The following is a 22,621-nucleotide window of genomic DNA, read 5'->3' on the forward strand; positions in this document are numbered from 1 at the left end:
AGCAAGGTTGTTCCCAGATAGATTCACACGTTTGGAGCTAAAGAGAGCTGGGGCCACCGAAGCAGCGCAGACGGCCCAGGGTTTGAGTCTACAGAAGCCAACAGGTTGAGTTGTGAGAGAGGGAGATAGAATGAGAGCTGTGGGCTTAGTGTGGTGCGCCTGCTTGGGGCTGGGCCTGATGAAGGCCACCTCGGCCAACTCTCTATCGGAGCCTGAAGACCAAGGTAAGACCCCGGGGAGCAGACCAGGAGCTCCCTCCAGGGTTAGAGGGTGAATCATGGGGAATGTCGGGGGACACTGGACATTTTAGTGTCTGAAGGCATAAAGAGACAGACAGTTTTTTTTTGTATTTTGTGATACAATTTGGATTTGCAAAATATAATATGGATGAGGAAGAATAACAATATTATTCTGCTTTTCATTAAAAAAAATTATGAGTTTGAGAATGCCTAGGCTTTGTTTAAATAATGCTGAACAACATCAGTAACATTTGATATGGAAAATACATTTTTAGGGGTTAAATTTGCTAAAGTCCAAAAAGAAGTAAATTTCCTTATTTAAGTATGGGTATTATTATACAGTTTAATGATACAGATAGCTAAAATGCTTTAATATCCTGATATAGATCAATAATTAAATTGCACAATTATTGTTTTGGACATTTCTAGATTACTATGGACCATGAATTACTGAAATAATACAATATCTTTTAGAATATTAACCCATCTGATATCGGAATTATCATTAAATAATTACAATCAAAAATCAATTGTAATAATCACAGATAATGTAGGCATCATCAACATGATGAATCCCTCTTCCTCTTCCTCGGTGTTACAGAACTCAACGAGACAGTGGTGTGCACCAACAACCGCATGGACGTTCTCATCCCCAAGGCCTTCTTCCTCAACAAGGTCCCCCCTGTTTACGTGAGTCTTCACACCACTGCAGTTTTAAATTCTAAATCCTGATTGGTCCATAACGTTCCAAGCGTGCGTATTCTTTCTCAATCACCATTTTCAGTAACAGTTCTGAATCAACGCTGAATCAACCACATATCAAATGTTAAAAAGCAACAGCCAAATACAACTATTGATCGGAAGTTTTCTCAAACATGAAAAAAACAGATTCTAAATGCACCATGGAGAAATATAAACATTTCAGCTGATTTAATTTGAACAAAAAAATAACCATTACGGCGTAGATCAGGGGTACTCAAGTAGAAATGATGAGGGGCCACAAAAAATTTTTTCAGTGACTCAAGGGGCCGGTCGGTATACGTGTGACTGAGGCCGATATATGCTCTGTTTTAGACGTAACGCGTAAGCACGTAAGATACATAACCCCCCCTTGCGTGGTAAAATATCCCCCCTTACGTGCTTAAGTGCGTCGGCCAAAATTCCTGACTATGCGACTGAAACACTACGGCCCTACGCAGCTCGCAAAGACTGTGATTGGCCAGCTAACCACATCCTTTCAGGAGTCTCACATTTCCGGTTTTACAGCATAATAGCGCCAATTTTAAAAGGCCGTGACAGAAGCTAATGAAGAATTTTGAAGAAGGAGAAGAAGAAAACACAAGAACGAATTATGATAATTATAAATATAAACAAGCCAGCGATTTCCACTTCCACGCCCACAGATTCGTTCGTTGCTCCCCCTACTGTTCTGGCGGAGAATCCCCTTGCAACACGCGCAATCCTTAAGGAACCTTAAAGGAACCGTAAATCAAAACTTGTCTAAAACAAGTCCCTTGTGTAAATTACGTGCTTACGTCTCTGCGTCTAAAACGACCCTAAATCGGCCTTGACTGCTGCTGAGATGGACTGTCTGCCTCGAGTTTGGGAGGGCTGGAGCGGTCTGTGGGCTGGAGTGCTATCTGTTTATCGTTGCAACCCCCAGCCTCGTATTGAGATCGCGGCGCGCGGTTTCAAAATAAGAGCGCCCAGCACGATTTTTTTTTTTTTTTTTTTTTTTTTTTTTTTTTTTTAATAATTTAAAAAACTTTTCAAAACAGCTCGAGGGCCATTAATAGACACCCCGCGGGCCACAAAAGGCCCGCGTGCCGCTACTTGAGTATGACTGGCGTAGATGATAGTTCTTATTATCTAATCATTGTTGGTAACTATTGTTTAAACGGTATAGATCAGGTGTGATGCACGACCCTGTCCTAACTTATTCTCCATTAACCAGTGACCTTCCCTGGTTTGATTCTCACTGATGCATTTCTGCAAATGTAAACCCTTCATACTCTCATATTCAGTGCGCTGGGTTGGTTTGTTTCCCGCTGAGGTTGAGTGTGGATGTGTTCTGTTGGGTGTAGGTCTGGGATTTACATCTGAACGAGCCGGCGTGTCGGGGCGTGGAGACGGGAGAGGACTATGTGTTCAGCATCAAAAACAACCTCTCGGACTGCGGGACGGTGATGGTAGGTTTTCTCTGGAATACTTGTTTGTCTTAAATAAAACCCTGGAACATCTTAAATAAAACACGAGCAAGTCTCAAATAGTATACCGTTTGTTTTTAGAAAACACTGGTATTTTTTTGAAAACACTGGTAGGTTTTCGAAAACACTGGTATGGCTTAAAAAACCCTGCATCGAGTGGACAATTCTATCTAAAAGCACTTCTTGGCAATGTCGTTGAGTGTGTGTGTGTGTGTGTGTGTGTGTGTGTGTGTGTGTGTGTGTGTGTGTGTGTGTGTGTGTGTGTGTGTGTGTGTGTGTGTGTGTGTGTGTGTGTGTGTGTGTCAGAGAGAGAGTGGGCAAGAAAGAGAGAGTGTTTGTGTGTGTGTGTGTGTGTGGGGGGGGGGTGATGGGGGGAGATGGATTTAGCAGTGCCGGTAAGTGTTTAGTTTGTGCGTGTGTGCTGTGTCATTTGGATGGAGGTGAAGAAAGGAGAGAGAGAAATGTCTGTGGCTGTATAAAGACTAACCTCCGCTTGGACACTCATCAATGACATTATAAAATCCCCATCGTAATAAATTATCTATTTTACGATGTCTGCGCGGTTGTCGTGGAGACGCAGAGCCAACCCCCAGTTAAATTATGTGTCCTTCCAAATGCCAATCAATTGGCGTTTGTCTAACTTAACAATAAACGTTAATTGAACGACTGAAGGATTAAAGACAAGAGGCAAACCTTTATTTCTCTTGAATGTTGTAACCGTGGATTTTCTTGGAGTCGGAGGAGTTGGACTTGACAGTAATAAGCCCATATATAGCCTGTATAGCACGCATAGTAAAGAGAGAAAGGCATATTTTAACTGACACAAGAGAAAGTAGAGAATAGAAAGTGAGTTGGGGAGGAGCAGGAAGGGGGCGCCGCGTATATGTAGGAGGAGAAAGGTATCGTTGTTTCTCCAACCCACCCATAACATCCCAGACCTTATTCAGAGTACGAAGGAGGGGTGAGGGGTGTGTGGGTGGTCCCAGACCTATTTATCGGCTCTTCATGGAAATGATATCACTTCAGTATTCATGACCCCGGTACACAAAAAAATCCCCACCCCTTTCTTCTCATACCCCTATGTCTTCTTCTTCTTTCTCATTGGCTGCTGCTTTGTATCCCCTCCTAACAATCACCGACATTGTGTCCAGGCAAACATGTTCCACTCTCTGTGGGCTTATCTCATTCTCAAGCCGTCGTTGAGCTGTCCTTCAGTGGTGCGTCGGCGTGTGTTTTTCTCGTAAAGCAAGGAGCAGGTGAATACAGCTTTGAAGAGGGGGGCAATCTAACCCCCCGCCGCCCTCAACAAGTTTATTAGGACTTTTGCATAACAGTTGAAATAAGTACACCCACCGTGGTTTAGGTGCTGCGTCTGAAAGGGGGAGATTCCAGGGCTGATACCTTTCAACCCCGTGACGTAGAAAATAAAAAACACAACCCATTTTGGACCCCAAACCTGGAAGATAAAGAAACGAGAGCAAACAATGAGAAGGGTTGGGTTTAAGACGAAGGCCATCTTCTTCTATTGAAACCAACATGTCCATGTTGGTTTTCAGCATTTATATTTCGTGTTAAGAGACGCTAGCCCTGGTCACTGTGTAGAAAGCGTCCCGCTGTGTTACCGACCGGTCGTTAGAGACGTCTGGACGCTTTGTCTCTTTCTCCCCCTGGCCGCCTTACCCACTTTTACAATGAGTCAGTGTAGGCCTACGAGAGGACTGTCATTACTGTTGAGGTGACGGTGCTTTGTAGGAGATGATTCTTTGTGTGTTGCTGTGTAGATGGATTGGTGTGTGTGTGTAGGTGGGTAGGTTTATTTGTAGGTTGGTAAGTGTGTGTCTCTGACTGTGTGTGAGCTTTTGATGGTTACCTAGATGGACAGCCCTTTCTCCCTTTACCACCACCGTCTGACTCCTATAGCTTTGAAGGTACTTAAGCGTGGACGTTGCCAGGTCAAAGTTGTGTAGTAACTTGTATCACGCACAACCATTTCACTGGAGCTCATTTCTCTACATCATAGTATGACCTGTTCGCAGATGCGTAAATCATATGCTATATAGGCTAAATATTTGTGTGTGTGTGTGTTGTAACATAATTGACACATTCATACCAACAGGCCACATATGCCCTTGCCAATTAAAGAGGCTTCTTTCTCACGCTAAGGAGGGATCCTGAGCCTAGGGAGGCGTCCAGCTCATACAGGAGGCAAATCATCATGTGTCAATTCTAGAGATACGAGCGGTCAAGCTGTTTGAGAGACCCAGGTGCTCAAGGCCACAAGAACAAGTGTAATTCCCGCACATAGCCACAAACCAAGTTGCCATGCCAACACATAGCCGCAAGGGACAGCATAAGGACACATACAGGTATCCAGGGGGCGGGAGTTCAGCACCATGCTTAGCCAATCAGAGCACATAACTGAGTCCACGTCTGCCCAGTAGATAAGTCACAACACATAGGCCAGGGGGCAGAACGCTCCAGGTAACGCATCTATCTGATGCCCTACTAAGTGTATCTCCACACGTGCGTCATACAATTCCCCTCCTTTTGCTTCATAGAGACTAGTCCAAACCTTTACCAAATAAAGTGAGGTAAAGCGATCCTGACTCGGCAGACTTTTTCCAAAAAGAACACAGCAGTGTGTAGCCTACTGTATGTCACAACAGAAAGTACAGGACAGTTATTACTATAAAGATACAAACTTAGAAATGCAATACAGATAGAAAATACCTAAAATATATGGTACCTACCTATATCTATACACCTATGAGTTATAGAAATGGAAATGCAAAAAGTTATTTGTTAACGTTATAGACGGTTGAGCTAGACATTATTGACAGTATATGCTACATTCTTGCAACTTATAAACACAGTATAAAGTAAAAAGTATATAGAAGTATATAAATATATGTGTGTGTTTGCGTGTATATCATACAGAATTCTTACATTCTTGCCTGTTTTGTCTGTGATTCAGGCATACGATGACACACACATCATGTTTAGCAACACAATCCGCAACAACGATTCGGACATCGTCACCAGGAACTACATCAACATCACCTTTGTGTGCCGCTACCCCAAAAACTACATGGTGCAGCAGCCCGACGGAGAGAACCTGGTCCGGGTGGACATCAGGTAGAAGGCTGCACTCTGTCGGTCGCCTCCAGATGGATCCCCCAAGCTCCTCATGCGGATTGGCTTAGCTCAGGAGGTAGAGCAGGTTTACTTGTAACCAGAAGGTTGCTGGTTCAATCCCCTGCTCCTCCCAACTGAGTGTCGATGGGTTCCTGATGATGACACTTAACCCTGACTGCTCCTGGCGAGCTGGCAGTCGCCTTGCATGGTTGACTTCGCTGTCGCTGTGTGAATGTGTGTATTTACCATTGTAAGTCGCTTTGATAAAAGCATCCGCAAAATGCCCAAAAAATAAATAAATCATTAAGAGTATCGTAGAACCACTATTGTACCACTAGGTGGCATGTTGCTAGCCAAAATCTACCCTTGAGTTATTCCACACATGGGGAATCCCAGGTGTATGAGGGAGAGTTGCCCCCCCCCCCCCCCCAGCGGGTCCAGTCCACTGGGTATGCTAGTAGCTTGATCTATCTATCATACATCTGGGTTCAGAGTGAGTTATTAAATGCAGCCATTACTTTTGTTGAATCATTTTTGCATCTAAAGACTAATACCCATCTACCCGGATTTCAATCAACCAAGTATACGTTTCCGTTTTGGTTTAAAATGAGAGTTTGTTGAATCAGTGGTGAGAATAGAAGAGATCAGTATACATCTAATGCTGATGAGTTGCCTTCCGAAACCCCCTGCAGAACGATCACCCTGACCACGGAGGACGGGAACTTCTCTGTGTCCATGCTACTGTACAAGGACCGGGCCTTTGAGGACCGGTGGACCACGGTGCCCTCCCTGACCTTGGAGGACGACATCTTTGTCAAGATATTCATGGTAACTTAACTTGCAAATACACTGTAGTGCACCCGCCCCATTACTCCATGACCATCAGAGGGACAGAAGTGGCACAGAATATTCACCGCAATCGCCTTTATATATTTCATACACCTTTACATACATTATACGACTCACGATAGTCGTATAATGTACATTATTGATAATATTGTGACCTCAGTGACCTTCACTGTGGGAAGAGAGAGGAACCAAAGCCCAAACAAGCCATCTTAAATATCTTCATAGAGAGAGGTACCAAAGCCCAAACAAGCCATCTTAAATATCTTCATAGAGAGAAGTACCAAAGCCCAAACAAGCCGTCTTAAATATCCTTGCTATTGACAGCTATTCTTGGACACCGTGAGGCTCTGGCTCCACATTAAGCAATATGTTGTGTTGCTGTGGCCGACCCTAGTAGGAACGTTCCCGGAAACTTAACCCTATACCCGTGACCAGACGGTAATTCGACCCGCAGTCCCGCTGCCGGCCGCGGTAATCAAAGTTTTAGATCACAGCTCCGCTTTACAACAGCCCCAACAGCCCCCCTCGATCCCTACTCCCCCCACACATCTTCGACCCCTTCCCCAAGTCGTTCCTGAGAGTCTTTCTTCTTTGTACTAGCCTGTGACGGCGACTTACCCCAGCTGTTGTTGACCTGCAATACATTTGTTTCTTACGTTCCCTCTGACGCAGAATAGCAAAACACCGTTGGCCAGGAATGGCTGAGCATTTACATTGACATTTTTGGACATTTAGCAGACACTTTAACCCAAAGCGACTTACATCGGTTAATGCACACGTTCACACCCCGACGGCGGAGTCAACCATGCAAGGTGACAGCCAGCTCGTCAGGAGCAACTAGGGTTGGGTGTCTTGCTCAGGGACACCTCGACACTCAGCTGGGGAGCGAACTAGCAACCTTCCGGTCACCAGCCAAGCCTGAGCTAAGCCGACCCCTAGCATTTAGCATTCCAATCCATTCAAACCTTTAGGTTTTGCGTTTTGGTTTTACTGGCCTCTCATTTGGATTGCTCGTTTTGTGTGTGTTTGTCTTTGTCCGGGCTCATAGATCCCAGCTCACTTGACGCTGCGTACGGAGAGATGCTGGGCCACCCCCACCAGTGACCCTTACAGCAACATCCAGTACACCTTCATCAAGGACAGGTCGGTCAGCCCCGTCCGGGGCCCTGGCGGTGGACTGGACTGCGTTGATGATACAGATACCTTGTTGTTGACATTCTGCTGCTCTCCAAGCATATAGAGGCATCTTGAACAAATGACAAAGTGTAAAATGGATATCAAAACTATTAATAGTAAATACAGTGATAGGGCTGAGGAATCATATCCCTACCGGGAAAAGCCTTTTAACGTGATCTTCTAGTAGTAAAACATAAGATATGCAAAAAGTTAATGTTAACCTTATAAACTGTTGAGGTAGACATTATTGACAGTATATGCTACATTATTGCAACTTATAAACATAGTATGAAGCAAAAAGTATATAAAAGTATACAGCGTCCAACAGCGTCTGTTGAAACCATGCTCAAAACAACCCCACCAGCAAATGAATGCATGTGCACACACACTGTTGTCCCCTCGGCCTGTTTGTTTTCTCCCTCGCCCACAGCACTCCCTCGTTGTGATGAAATGTGAAATGAGAGTTTATGATAGAATTAAGTGTCCTCTGAGGCTTGGACAGAAAGCCGGGTCACGTGACCCCCCGCTGTCTGTCCGAGGCCGGTCAACTCGCAGCCCAGCAGCTGTGCATTCCCTTAGCAACCAGGCAGTATTTGGTATCGTTAGCAACAGCATGGCAATGAAACACACCAGGATTTCACAATGCAGAAGGGGGAAAAACTCTTAGCTAATCTGTCTCATGCTGCCGGGGATTGTTTGAACAAACACTGACATTATACTTTTCTCCTAATCCGACCAGTTTAATTGTTATTGAAGGCTGGCTGTGTTTTCCTTCCTATTCTTTGCCCTCTATAACAGATGTTTTTAATGTGTTTGCATTGGAAATGTAAATGTCAAACTCAGCTGGCCCCCTTGACACCTTTGTGTGTCTGTCTATCTCTATCTCTGTCTCTGTCTCTCTTTCTCTCTCTCTCTACCAAGTTCTATAAAAAAAGTAAAATATATATTTATAAAGTACCAAGGTTGTATGGACAATATAACAGACGACTGTCTCCCCCCCCCCCCCCTCTCTCTCTCTGTCATGATGTATGGATAATATAATGGACTACTGTCTCCCCTCTCTCTCTCTCTCTCTCTCTCTCTCTCTCTCTCTCTCTCTCTCTCTCTCTCTCTCTCTCTCTCTCACCCAGCTGCCCGTTGCTGTCCAACCAGCAGACCCTCTCGGTGCTGAGGAACGGCCAGGGTCCTGAGGCCATGTTCCGGATACAGATGTTCAAGTTTGTGGGCCGCTCATACACAGACGTCTTCCTCCACTGCAACGTCCAGATCTGCCACAGCACGCCGGGGCTCTGCCAGCCGGTGAGAGAGAGAGAGAGAGAGAGAGAAAGAGAGAGAGAGAGAGAGAGAGAGAGAGAGAGAGAGAGAGAGAGAGAGAGAGAGAGAGAGAGAGAGAGAGAGAGAGGAGAGAGAGAGAGAGAGAGAGAGAGAGAGAGAGAGGTGGAGAGACAGAGAGAGAGAGAGAGGTGGAGAGACAGAGAGAGAGAGAGAGAGAGAGAGAGAGTGTCTGTGTGTGTGAGAGAGAGAGAGAGAGAGAGAGAGAGAGAGAGCGTCTGTGAGAGAGAGAGAGAGAGAGAGAGTGTCTGTGTGAGAGAGAGAGAGAGAGAGAGAGAGAGAGAGAGAGAGAGAGAGAGAGAGAGAGAGAGAGAGCGTCTGTGTGAGAGCGAGAGAGAGTCTGTGTGAGAGCGAGAGAGAGCGTCTGTGTGAGAGAGAGAGAGAGAGAGAGAGAGAGAGTCTGTGTGAGAGAGAGAGAGAGAGAGAGAGAGAGAGAGAGAGAGAGAGAGAGAGAGAGTGAGTCTGTGTGAGAGAGAGGGAGAGAGAGAGAGGGAGCTTACGTCAGAGTTATTCGCTGTACGGTATTCACAGACCAGTTCAGACAAGTGACAGCTTTCGTCCCTAGAATAGACTCCCAGGGCTTAGTATGGTTTGCATTTGTCATCAATCAATTAGATATCAGGATACACAGATTGCCAATGGAAACACACCTAGTTCACAAACACTGAATTAATTCAAGGACATCGTATTATACAACCAATGTCATACGTCTACCAGTAGGCCCCCTTGGGCAAGATGGCTAATGCTTGTCAATGTATGTGAAGTTGCTTCGGATGAAAGTAATCGTAATGTTCAATATGAAATCCATATGAAGATCTTCATTTTAACATGAAGCCGAATAACTTTCCCATTCGGTAAAACAACCTTCCCTCAGTCTCCAGTGACCCCCTATCATTACCCCTGATGAACCCCTATCATTACCCCTGATGAACCCCTATCATTACCCCTGATGAACCCCTATCGTTACCCCTGATGAACCCCTATCGTTACCCCTGATGAACCCCTATCGTTACCCCTGATGAACCCCTATCGTTATCCCTGATGAACCCCTATCGTTATCCCTGATGAACCCCTATCGTTATCCCTGATGAACCCCTATCATTATCCCTGATGAACCCCTATCATTATCCCTGATGAACCCCTATCATTATCCCTGATGTACTTCCAGAACTGCTCTACTACGGAGGATGGCTTAGAGAGGTCGCGGAGAGACATCTCCCTGTCCCATACGGTATCCTATGGACCAATCAGACGACTGCTGGGAGAGAGCGACCAACCAAACATCAGTATGGCTTCATGCTTCTGATTCTTCTTTATTTCACCGGGCATTGTTCCCTAGGAAAACACAACAGTGTAAAAAATGTCAGATTCACTATGGTGAATGAAGACAGAAATTCTACAACTACACGTAAATGCATCCATTAACATGGATTATAAAATTACAGGAAGATACCAAGGACTCCTCAGAGCTAAGCACTAACCACACTAAGATTTGGGAGTTATTTTCATTTATTTGCTTTTGCTAATAGACAGATAGCATTTGCGTCAGCAGGTGTGAGACAGGAAGTCATACAGCGATTGACATGTTAACGTGCAGTGGGGTTGGGTTAGTTAATGACGTGCCGAAGAGTTGTGTTAGACTTACATGACCCAACAAATCTATGCTCTGTAAAGTTTATTTATTACATTTTAAATACACCCGGTGGAAGATGATCATATTACCGTTCTAAAAGTATTTCCGTTGTGCACCTCAATGTTCAAGTAAACAGCAGCAATCAATCCATCAGTCACACACTGTAGAGTGATGCACATTACGACGGATGAAACACAGAGGAGGTGATAAACATGTGTGAAACATCACAGAGCGGAGGAATCCACCACAGACCCTAACCTTGTGCTCATGTCCCACAGACGCTGGAGCCCTGCCCTCTGTAGGAACCTTGGTCCTGGGGGGCCTCTTGGTGGCGGTGCTGCTGGTCACCGGGTTGTTGGGCCGGCTGTGGCTCCGGTCCAGGCGGTCCTACCCGGCCCGGGAGGCCCAGCTCACACTGTCCAACATCCACCACATCTCAGAGGTGGCCTCCTGAGTGGGGCTATGCATGCTGGGAGGCGGGAGCTCATGCAATCATGCACGCACGCAAACACACACGCACGCACGCACGCACGCACGCACACACAAACTGAGACACATGAACATATGTGTAATTATACACACATTCACACGAACCATACTTATATATACACACACACAGCCACCTATACAAATACACAGTTACTCAATACCATTTTGTATGTAAATAGTGTGTGGAATGCAAAAAGAAATGTAACATAAATATGTCTCTCTGTGTGACTAAGCTAATTTCTCTTGTGAGAGAGACAATAAAATATTTACGTACTTAATTACTTTGCATTCAAATAAACAATGAAAACATTGCCTATACGCAAGAACTTATTGTTTTTTGTCACAAAACATGGGCTAATAAAGATGTCGTTTCTGACTTTATCAGTGTCATGCGTCGTTATTTCTTGGTAAAAAATTAAATAGTATTTTTAGCAATTAAGAGGAATAGCCTTCTGATATAATTGCAATATCATCCTGGGGGTATTTCCATGCCCTGTCTATTTACAGCTCACAGCTTTATCCTATTGGTCCTCTCCGTGGTGACGTTCTACTAGAGCGCCCTGCAATTATGAATCCAAGGTTCTGAACGTACAGTGGGCGGTTACCCTCTCTGGTACCAACCAAACAAGATCAGAGGGAGGGTACCAACATTGCATTTTCGGGAACATTGATTGGGCGGTTACGGAGAGGGTTCCCGCCCACCGAACCTCCGGACACTGGGTCGCAACCTCTACCGACCATAAACGCCGACTATGTGAACGGCGAGCAGAGGTCTGCTCGGCTCAAGATAAAATCCAGTCGCAGCCTGTTTGAGAGAAGACTTGAGTATTTGAACAGAGTCACTGAGCTGTTTTTAGTTCAGTTTAACATGTTTGGGGTTTGAAACATCGACACATGAGCAGTAGGGACTCCTTCAAAAAGGACAGCCAACCAAACGTCTGGACCGGCAGCTTAACTCGGGTAAGCACTTTTTTAGAGGCTACCGGCTAGGCTAGCCGCTGCGAGTTAGCTGCTATGTGATGCTAACCTACTGGCCGTGTTGTTGATGTTGTTTTGGCTCCTCATTGGCACCCAAGTTTGGTCATAGGGTAAAAGGCATCAGCAAGTGACAATACCACGTATAACATGAATGGGGACGATGAGCTGCTTAGTGTAGTTCCTGTCTTTTCCTTTTAATACCTGTGTGGTGAAGAGGACCAGCTGCGCATGTGCCGTGGAGTTACAGGACAATAGCAATGTGGTTTCTCTATTGACAACTTGACATGTTGTTTTTTAAATGACTATTTATACCACTGCGCAGCCCATGTAGAACTCCCTCCCCCAAATCCCTTAACCCTGATTTTCACACATCGCCAAACCCACTAATTCCTAATGACCCCATTATTTGTGGTGGAGGTGTTGTCAAAGGGCCAAACAGTGGGTTTAAATGGTGGGGATCATGAGGTTTTACTGCTCGAGTTGTCTTTGTCATCGAGTTTCGTGGCAGCGTCTCATGGCTTTAGTTATGGGGTCAAGTAGCCCTGAGCAATCGCTGTCACCCAAGACGGGTTGTTGTGAAATGTCATTGAACAGCTTGTTGGCTTTGTAAACATACCCCCAGACGCTGCATCTTTAGTGAGCGGGTTTCTGTATGCTGCGACGTGTGTGTCACGTGTGGTGGGACGGCTGTCCGAGTGTCGCTAGGAGTAGCAGTAGGCTGCTGTGCCAGACTGCAGCTACATGGCATGGCTGTGTTCTAGAACTCACTGCTCGGGTGGCCCTAGCCACTAATACTTAGTGTTTGTGCCTCACATCTTTATTGTGTAGGATTGAGAGAAAGAGTTTTTTTTTTCTTTTGGTTCCAGGGTTTTAAGGACTTTACCCATCGCTGCTGCCTTGCTTCAGCGCCCAGCCGACGTGTCGACCATGGAGCTCCAGCACGCGCACTGCCTGAAGTGTGTCAACAGACGGTGCATGACCAGACCGGAGGCGGGCGTCTCGTGCGACCTCATTGGCTGCCCTCTGGTGTGCGGAGCGGGTGTTCCACGGATGCAAGCTGGAGGAGCACCGCGTGCTGTGTCCGTACGAGCGGGTTCCGTGCCTCAACACGGGCTTCGGCTGCCCCTTCACCATGGCCCGCTTCAAGATGGCGGAGCACCTGGCCACGTGCCCCGCCAGCGTGGTGTGCTGCACCATGGAGTGGAACCGCTGGCCCGTCAGCTACGCCGACCGCAAGTCGTACGAGAAACCTCAGCAAAGACTTTGACGAGGTGGAGCAGCTGGACATGGCCCTGGCCCTGCAGGACCAGAGGATGCTGGCTGGAGTCGCTGCGGGTGACCACCACCATCTCCCAGCCCGGGGACAAGCCCCCGGACCGCGGGGCCGGGCCGACCGCAGCGGAGGAGGCGGGGGCCGGGGCGGGGTTGGCCAACGGGGCCGTGGACATGGAGGACGAGCCGTACAGCGGCCTCTACAAGGCCTCGGTGGAGACCACCAGGACGCTAGCGGCCGCGCTGGAGATCCTCACCAGCTCCAAGAGCATGGAGGGGATCGCGGCCCACCTCCACGGGGAGAACGGGGAGAAGAACGGAGCGGTGTGCCGCGGAACCCAACGGGGACAGCCACGGTCGGCACGACAACGCAGAGGACTCTGAGAGCGTGGACATGAGGGAGAGCGACTCCGACTCGGAGTGTGAGCTGGGGGCGGTGGGCGGCCTGGACTGCGCCGTCGTGGCGGGCACCAACTGGGACGCACCCCCCTGGGCGGGGGCACGGCGGTTCTGTTGAGTTGTTTGCGGAAGACGAGCAGGACGAGTGTCTGGACGTTGTGTTGGACGAAGCGCCCTATGTCAGGCCCACTGGGGCGCTATCGCCCCGCGCCCTAGTTGTCCCCGCGGGAGCCCGACGGGGCTCTACCCGGCGCCGTTTCCCCCCGGCCGCGTCCGCGGTCATGCCCTACCTGCTGCCGGATCACCTCCGCAAACAACCTGCTGCAGCACCTCCCCGTGGAGCTGGGGCTATCGGTTGTCTGGAGCGCAAGCTGCAGAACGTGGGCATGAGCCTGTTCCCCTTCAACGGGCATCGCAGGCCTGCTGTCGCGGACCCCCCACCTGTACCGCGCCAAGAAGGCGGACAAGGCGGTGGACCACGTCGGATCTGGAAGTGGCTGACGACCCCATGGGACTCCATGGCATCGACCTGATCACCGCCGCCCTGCTCTTCTGTCTGGGCGAACTCCCCCGGAGGCCGGGGCATCTCCGACAGCCGCTATTGTGGACGGATACCACATCGACCTTCGGCACGCAGACTCTTCTCCTTCCCCTCGGCCATCCTGGCCACCAACACCATGGTGTGGGGACATCGGCTCGGCCTCGGCCTGCGACCACGCCAGCCCGCAGCTGTCCAACCCCAGCCCCTTCCACCACACGCTGCGGCTGGACCCTGGTGCTGGAGTGCGTGGCCCGCTACCAGACCAAGCAGCGCTCCATGTTCACCTTCGTGTGCGGCCAGCTGTTCCGGCGCAGCGAGTTCTCCTCCCACTTCAAGAACGTCCACGGGGACATCCACGCCGGGCTGAACGGCTGGATGTAAGCACCCGCTGTTCCCCTTGCCTACTACAGGCTGCACCTACTCCCAGAGACGCTTCTGCCCCTCGGAGTGCAGGGCTCCCGGGTCATCCACGACCGGCACTGGGCTCCTTCGGCGTGCAGCTGTCGCTGCCCCTGAAGCCGGGGGAGAAGCCCCTACCGGAGTACCCTGCAGCTTCGGCGCCCAGGCGACCACTTCCAGCAGCCTCCCCCTTCGAGATCCTCCAGCACATCGCCAGCTTCCTGGACGGCTTCCGCATCCTGTGCCAGCTGTCCCGGGCGTCCGGCGGGATGCGGGAGGTGTGTGCCAGTCTGCTGCTGATGCGAGGCATGGTGGTGATGCTCTGGGGAAGAAGCAGCGGGGGCGGATGGCTCTTCTACGATGGCAGATCACCGATAAGAGTCAGTTCAGTTCTTGTACTTGGTTGTTTATGTCACATCAGTTGGGTGAGATGCTCTGAGGTTGTTTGTTCCGATTTGATTGGGGCGCCCTGCCTCTCTCGTATGAGGCCATTTTAGATCAGAGAGACCGCCCCCCAGAAAACTTCTGACGAATCAGGGTATCTCTTTCCCTGATTGGTTCAGAGGAATCCATCCTAACCTGTATTCATCACAGGTTCTGAACGCAAAACTTGGTGAAGAATGGTGAAGAAATGTGGGCAGAGGGAGTGGCCGTTTTATTTGGGGTGTAATTATTTAAATTCCGCTCTCTTCTGTGTTTTGCTCTACAACCCTTGAGTCATACCGACAGCACCTTGTTATGTATTATAATGACAGGGGCCCTCCAGGCTTAACCCCATTCCTGTCCCCATGCCTTAAGAGCGCCTAAACCCCCAAACCCCAAAGGCTGCAGTCATCTGGCTCAGCTTAAAGCGCTCGCCTTCCACCTCCCATCTACACACAGCCAACGCACTCGGGCCCCTATGTGCCCCAATCACTGACCTCTCTCTCTCTCTGTTGCTCTTAGGTGTGGCGCTTCAGCACGGCCTTCGGCACGGTGACGGAGTGGAAGTTGCCAACATCGCCATGCATGGCAGACCACCTGAAGAAGTGCAAGTTCAACACGGTGACGCGCGCGCGAGGACGCCGTCCCCCTGCCCTGCATGTGTTTTACCCGGAGCTGACCAAGGAGGGCCGCTGCCTGCGCTCCGTCCCTCAAGCCTGCCTGAGCACCACCACTACCTGATCGTTTGGGTCTGCTCCCCAGAGCCCCAGCGAGTGTCCACACCCCAAAAGCAGTATTCCTTTTTTTTATCTGCAGTTTTTACAAATCGCACAAACAAGGCATGTTCTTTTCCAGCTACACAACATAGAAGGGCTGTTAATAAACAGAAACATGCGTCATGGTCTTTGTTTTGTGCGTGGAAACCAAACTAAGGTCATATTGATTTATAGTGTTCACAAGCAGCGTGTGTTTTTTTAAACCACATAACAGGGGAACGGACAACCACCCAATGCCAGCCTTTTTTCTTCCACCTTGATAGAGCCGCAGCACTACAGAACCTATAAAATAATATCTGATCAATGTGTTAATAATCAAAGGTTTGATTATTGAGGTTTTATTTTTCTACGAAGGAGCCAGTATTGGGCAGTTCAGCAGAGAGCCTTGACTTCTGCAACACTTGATTTTCTATCCAAAGCTTGAGGCGTGTCTTCTCCCTGCCAGTTTTATAACTTGCTACCTGAAACGGTTTGTTAAGCACCTTTCTCACGGTTTTGCATTTGGTTCTGAAGCTCGTTTATTAAGGACGCCGCAGTCCAAACATCAGGCATGTGATGTGCATGATGTCCGGACAAAGGCTCCAACACAAGTGCATTCGTTAGCGTTACTGTAAGCCAGCCATCCTCCACCTACAAAGGATAACCCAAGTACCCCTTCATCACAGAGATCAATCCACAAACTAAAAACAATGCGTGTCAACACACTACTGTTTCTGTTACAAAGATTATCAAGGTAATCCGCTACACCATCGCTCTGGTCTCCTGGCATGATGAACGTGGTCGACAACCAACCGATAGCGAGAATCAAGGGAGGCCAGCGAGGGCTCGTCTCTCCGCTTTGAGTCGTGACGGTGTTGTGGATGGATCTCTTGTCTACACCTCAAATTCATGTGTGGGGGCGACGCCATGGCAACGGTGAGCGGTGGGGTTCCGAGACGCGCCTCTTAGTCAGCGGAGCCGCCCCGTGCATGCCGACGTCACGTGTATTGCAAAGACCTGCCGGCCAGGTCGAAGAGCTGAACCTAAATGGGCACACCGACCTTGTGGTGGTAAACCCCTCTACTAGGTTGTAATTTGGGTTTGTGTTGGTTTTGTTTTCAGGTGTCGCTAAGGCATCCCGAGTTTGTTGTTGTCCTCGTGTCTCAGGGTCGTATCATGAAACTACAATAACTGCTGGTCATTGTTGTGGTGTATTGTAGCTTGATCGAAGAAATCACTGAAAACCAGCTACTTGACTTTTATGGTGGTATAAGGATGGGCTGATTGTACCGTTCAGTGTTAGAGCCGAAGTGAGCGTTGCAGTGAGTGTACCGCAGTGCTATGCTGGTTATTTTCCGTGTCTTTTAATAGTGCAAGTTATACACAAATAGTTTTTTATTTCAGATTGTTGAGGGGAAGTTCTCTATTGAAGGGCGAGTTAGGCCGCCAGCTGAAGTCTAACATGAATGTAATGTACGAACATGAAGTAATAAGATGGGGCTCTGTTTGAAAACAGACAGTAAATGGTCAAATACAAGTGCAGACGTTTTTTTCTCTTCAAGGTGGTACTTTATATAAACGTATGGGTTCCATTTTATAGGGTATGCAGCAGAAGACAATTGGCCGCATTGTGAGAACGGACAGATTGTCCGAAGAAGTCCATGGTGGATGATGCTAGACTGGGAAATATTGTTCTGAAAAGTGCTGGAAGTTCGTTAAGAAGGCCTGGCGAAATGGTTCAAGATGTATTATTTTGAAAACAACACTTTTGTAATAATTCACTTTTATTTTTGTTATTTTTATATAGGTACGAGAATGAAAATCCCTCAATATTATAGCTGTTTTTTGTATGAATTAGCCCTATGAAGCTGTGTCCACGGTGACAATATCCATGGCGAGATATCACGGTTTCACTCTCACGTGCGTGAGACGTTTTTCTGAAAAAACCTGTCTGACAAATGGCGTTCATTTTTATATGGGTTTTTTTGCAACCTGAATCGTGTTTTTCTGTAATAACTGTCCCCAGGCCTCTTAGGGACGTTTTTGTTCTCAATACAAACCAGTTTACTCAAGTATTGGCATAATATGCCAACACTAGACATATAGATATATCTTATCTATATAATAACTGTAAAGCACAGAAGCGCACACATTTAAGCCAACAAGTCTGTTGACTTTTTGGTTACACAAATAAGACATGGCACGATTTTATTTATACAATTATTTTAATTAAGTGGCAACTGTCTTGATGCTGCATTGTTTTCATCATTAAAACCTTTTTGTTTTTACTTCAGCCTGGTGTTTTATTGTAATGTATCCCATCCAATGAAATAAAATTGTCATATCCATTGTTGTGTTTATTGTGTTAAAGTATGGTAGCATCAATTATACCTATACAACTAACTACACCTGTGTTCATATTCTACAAACCTCTATGCGAGACAATAGTCTAGGGGACACAATAAAATGAAATTAATGAAAAGCCTATAAATATCCAATATTGCAGTGTGCATAACATTGACGCTCACTTCCCTAGGGGGGCACCAGAGACTAATTGCATAGCTGTCTAAATGTACAGCTAATTAAGTCCATTGGGAGTCGAATATATATATTTTTTAAAAGTTGCCTACAACATTAATTATCTCGGATTACAATAGGTGCGTTTCCATCCCCCTAATTTAATGCGAACTTTGAAGTATCGAATCAGTAAACGGTGATGGAAACACCAAAATTAGCATCAAAATCCTCTAATTCGCAAAAAGGTTTATCCGCTCGCTTGAGGTGGTTTTTGAGAAATGCGAAACAGAGTAAATTCGCAAAATGGGAGATGGAAACACATTTTGCGAATCAGCTGTGACATAGCGAACTTTGAACACACGGGACTGACAGTCTTTCCGATTTCCGCATAACGACCGGCCATAGCAACCCTGCCGACATCAACGTGTAACGTCATCACCCAATTCCGCTCCAACCACTTGATGGAAACGCACCTAATTCGAATTACTTTTTTGCGAACTTTCTAAAGATTCGCATCACCTTTTAGATGGAAACGCAGCTAATGATGTCTCTGTGTTTCACTTCCCAAGGAGCTCTCATTTCAATATCCGTGATTCCTACTGCCTAGGTTATATAAACAAGAGATGGAGATTGAGAACAATATTTCTTTCATTGCCATACATTTTCCAGAGTAAGTCTGCCTGAACATAACATCTGGGAGGTGACGCTGTGCTGCGTGGAACGGCGTTTATAATTAGTGAGGGTTCGGTTTCTTTGCTCTACTCTACATGTTTACGGTGATAAGCAGTGCGCGATCCTGTTAACCCGAAAGCCGGCAATCAACAGTTTCACGATTAAAAATGACGCATTTATACCAGGAGTGGGGTTCGAACCCACGAGGACATATGTCCATTGGATCTTAAGTCCAACGCCTTAACCACTCGGCCATCCTGGTCTGCCTCAGCAGTAAAACTCTAAAACAATAAAAAAAAAAACAGCAATTAATAAAGGTAAACGTGTGCATCAATGTATATTAAGTAAAACCTTGGCATTTTCAAAAAAACTTGAAACTAAACTCCTCAGCTCAAAGAATATTTTCCTTATGAACACAATGTTAATATTTTTTATCTTTTCATTGTCTATCCAAATATTTCATTGCCTTTGGGGCCTACTATACTAAGGTTAATCCTGAGAGCGACCAAACAGTTTCCAAACAAGTCTATGCTGAAAGCAAACCTTGTGAAATAGAACAATATTTCACAAGGTCAGCCCTAATACTAAGGCTTCTGTAACATTTAATTTTCACAATGCACCAAGCCTGTGTTTCACTAAGTGTGTATGTATGTGTGTATGTGTGTATGGTGTATGTATGTTGTATGTATGATTATGTATGTATGTATGTATGTATGTATGTATACGTATGTATGTATACGTATGTATGTATGTATGTATGTATTTGTGTGTGAAACAAACATTAATAAGCTACCAGCTTGGCATGCAATTATGGCATGCTTAAATGGTAGAGTGAAGCATAATACTTAAATAAACAAAAAGCCCACGGAAAAAAAAGTATATATTTCATGAATGCATAATCATCACTGCAAGGAGACTTCAACTGTGTGTTAAGCCCATTAAGGTTATTCACTTGAGGTCTAGCCTGGACATTCCCATGATGCCAGTCCTTTCATATCAGACCTTGCCCTTAAATCGTGTCTCCAATGTAAACCTCACACCAGATATTGCCTTTACAAGGCCTCATCATCGTCATCCCAGTGTCACCACATTGGGATGATGATGATGGAGGCTTGAAACCCATTGAGGTCTTTGGTGAGGTGTAGCCATGGCGACGCTTGAAACCCATCCCCGACCTCAAGAACAGGGACAGCAGCAGCAGCAAAGCTTCCTGCACGGGTTGTCCTTCTTGTACTTGACCGCCAGCCGGATCTGCTCGTTGGCCTTGGTGACGTAGTCCTGCGTGGCAGACACGTTGGCCTGGATGTTGTCCAGCATGAAGCCCTGCTCCTCCACGAGCAGGGCCATCTGGAAGAAGAGCTCCCTCACCTCGCCGATGCGGCCCTCCAGCTCCACCAGCTCCCTGTGCCGCTGCTCGATCTCCGTCAGCGCCAGGCGGGCGCCCGTACGGCCGTCGGTGAGCAGGTTCTCACTGAAGGCGCCCCACTCGCCCGTCTGGATCATGTCTTCTATCTGCTCCCAGCTCAGCTCCTGGCCCATGATCTCGGCCTGCCGCTGGATGCGGGCCTTGCAGTTCTCCCTCTGGAGGACCTCGGCGTCGTTGTACTCGGACAGCGCTTGGTGGAAGGCGCCGGTCAGCGAGACGTACTGGGAGCGCACCATGCGCACCAGGGCCGAGGCGGGGCCGTGCTCCTCCTCCAGCGCCTTGCTGCGCGCCTCCAGCTTTTCCAGGCGGGCGTACGTCAGCTCCGCCCTCTTCTTGATGTCCCGCCCCAGGGCGTTGGAGTCCCTCTTGATGCTGCTGAGGCGCCTCACCGAGGTGAGGAACCGGGTGTTCTGCTTGCCCAGGTTCTTCACGTTCATCCGCAGCTGGCTCACCTCCAGCCGGAGGGCCCGCACCTCCTTGAAGAAGCTCTCCATGGCGTCCTCTCCCTCGAACAGCATCACAGTCTGCTCCTGGTTCTCGTCGACTGTGGAGCTGAAGCTCTGCTCCTCAGGCCAGGGGCCAGGAGGTTTTTGGCGGGCAACTTGCAGCTCGCTCAGTCGGTCCCTCATCTCAGCCGCAGAGTGCTCTGGAACACATCATCATACATTATCTCTGGCCCTGAACAAAACTCTGCACATATCAGGTAAAAATATAATCGTTTCTTAACAGCAATAGGAAGACACTACAACCAAACCACTCTCATGTAACAATCTTAGGTTTAGTTCATTGAATGTTAAATTAATTAAACATTTTTAAACATGACATTTTTGTAAATGAAAACAAAACGTTATTTTCAGAGTTGCAACGTTCTCTCAACCCACACACACAGTAGGTCTATATTACAGGGAACCTATCATTTATCCTGACCAGTATACATTCATTGACACAAAGACAGGGCGTTATGTTTAACATGGGCCCATATTAAACAACCCAACATGGGAATTTCTTACCCAAATACTTGAGATGGTTAACCATCCGTGACTAGGCCAAATAAAGTGTTTTTAAACAATAAACAATGTCACGCATACCTTATCAAGGAGTTCAAACAAAACCCAAGCGGCCAAACTCCGAGAAGCCAAAGTACCACTGACGAGAAGGTGTGTGGCGTTCCTCTTTCTCCCCGTTCATTTCAACATGTAGACATTAACAGTGACCAGCCCAAACGATATGGGAGTTCCGCTCAGTCAAAAAGAGGTTTAATGCGGAAGCCAAGATCACACTCTTCTCTCACCTTTTTTTTATAGCCTAAAAGGAAACGCGAGTCGCAGCAACGCATGCACAGTAGAGCAACATCATCCTGTCCTACGGTAGGCCTGTTGTTTTGATTATGCTTTTTTTTTTGTAGTTTTGATTAGGCCTATCGTAAATTAAATAGAATTGAGCGCTAAAAATAAACATGACAATGTTGTCCACCGTACTTTATTGCGCAATGCTGTTTGCTTTATTATTTAATTGCACAATGTAAATAGTCAGTACCAGCGGCCAATGCACGTGGAGGCTATCTAATGTCATCAGATTAAATCGTAGGCCTAATGCATTTACATATCTACAAGGTCATAAATAATTGTAAGTCAGGTAAAAATGAAAAGTAGGTTAATAATACCAGTTCCAATGTATTATAATAAACAGTAACCGGTTTATGTCATCAGTTAATTAAATAAGTAGGGCCTACATGTATGAAGAATATATGAAGTAGAATAAACAAACCAAGAACTGGCTTGATAGGATAGTGATAGTGTGGACTCTAACTCGATTCTACCTAATAAAGGATCAGATTATCATGAGGTGTAAAGCACAGTAAAGTAAAATGATTGAGGCACTTTGATGTCCAATATTGTGTATACAGTTTAAATATTGTGGAAGTTGCATTTTATAGGTTTCCCTTAAATCTTAGATGTGTAAAGAAAGCTCCAAAAAGGCTCTTTACCGGATGTCAGGTGGAAGAAAAATACAGAAAAATATCACAGAAGAACAATAGTGTGTCTGCAACCACACAAATAAAAGGCTCTGAGATAAACGTATTTAGCAGTGCCTTCAAAAGGCCTACAGCCCTAGTGAAGTCCCCCACCCCACCCTCTACCGCGGCTCCTCCGCAAGAACCTCCACGTCCAGAAACACT

At 47.0% G+C, this 22,621-nt stretch overlaps 3 protein-coding genes, 1 non-coding gene and 1 pseudogene across 4 annotated transcripts in view; 3 read left to right on the forward strand and 2 right to left on the reverse strand.

Annotated features, from left to right (window-relative positions):
• The first annotated feature begins 9 nt into the window (after window positions 1-9).
• On the forward strand, window positions 10-11,279 carry LOC130383255 (pancreatic secretory granule membrane major glycoprotein GP2-like). Its single transcript, XM_056591371.1, has 9 exons — window positions 10-224; window positions 841-929; window positions 2,324-2,428; window positions 5,421-5,581; window positions 6,274-6,409; window positions 7,479-7,573; window positions 8,737-8,905; window positions 10,107-10,224; window positions 10,850-11,279. The coding sequence occupies exons 1-9, from the start codon at window positions 131-133 to the stop codon at window positions 11,023-11,025; spliced, it is 1,143 nt and encodes a 380-aa protein (XP_056447346.1). The 5' UTR covers window positions 10-130; the 3' UTR covers window positions 11,026-11,279.
• Window positions 11,280-11,804: 525 nt separating this feature from the next.
• On the forward strand, window positions 11,805-15,813 carry LOC130382724 (F-box only protein 30-like; annotated as a pseudogene).
• Window positions 15,814-19,195: 3,382 nt separating this feature from the next.
• On the reverse strand, window positions 19,196-19,278 carry trnal-uaa (transfer RNA leucine (anticodon UAA)). The gene has a single exon. It is a non-coding gene; the product is annotated as a tRNA-Leu (tRNA).
• A 452-nt stretch (window positions 19,279-19,730) lies between these two features.
• LOC130382813 (syntaxin-11-like) lies at window positions 19,731-21,739 on the reverse strand. The gene is made up of 2 exons (XM_056590726.1): window positions 21,531-21,739; window positions 19,731-21,088 (listed from the first exon to the last, which is right to left on the reverse strand). The coding sequence occupies exon 2, from the start codon at window positions 21,069-21,071 to the stop codon at window positions 20,193-20,195; it is 879 nt and encodes a 292-aa protein (XP_056446701.1). The 5' UTR covers window positions 21,072-21,088; window positions 21,531-21,739; the 3' UTR covers window positions 19,731-20,192.
• Window positions 21,740-21,904: 165 nt separating this feature from the next.
• LOC130382725 (E3 ubiquitin-protein ligase SHPRH-like) overlaps window positions 21,905-22,621 on the forward strand; it is a 3,031-nt gene continuing 2,314 nt past the window's right edge. Inside the window, exon 1 of the mRNA XM_056590612.1 lies at window positions 21,905-21,916. Within this exon, the coding sequence (XP_056446587.1) occupies window positions 21,905-21,916 (12 nt within the window). The remainder of the gene's footprint in view (window positions 21,917-22,621) is intronic.

This window comes from Gadus chalcogrammus, chromosome 5 (genome assembly GCF_026213295.1).
Source record: "Gadus chalcogrammus isolate NIFS_2021 chromosome 5, NIFS_Gcha_1.0, whole genome shotgun sequence".
NCBI classification, from domain to species: Eukaryota; Metazoa; Chordata; class Actinopteri; order Gadiformes; family Gadidae; genus Gadus; species Gadus chalcogrammus.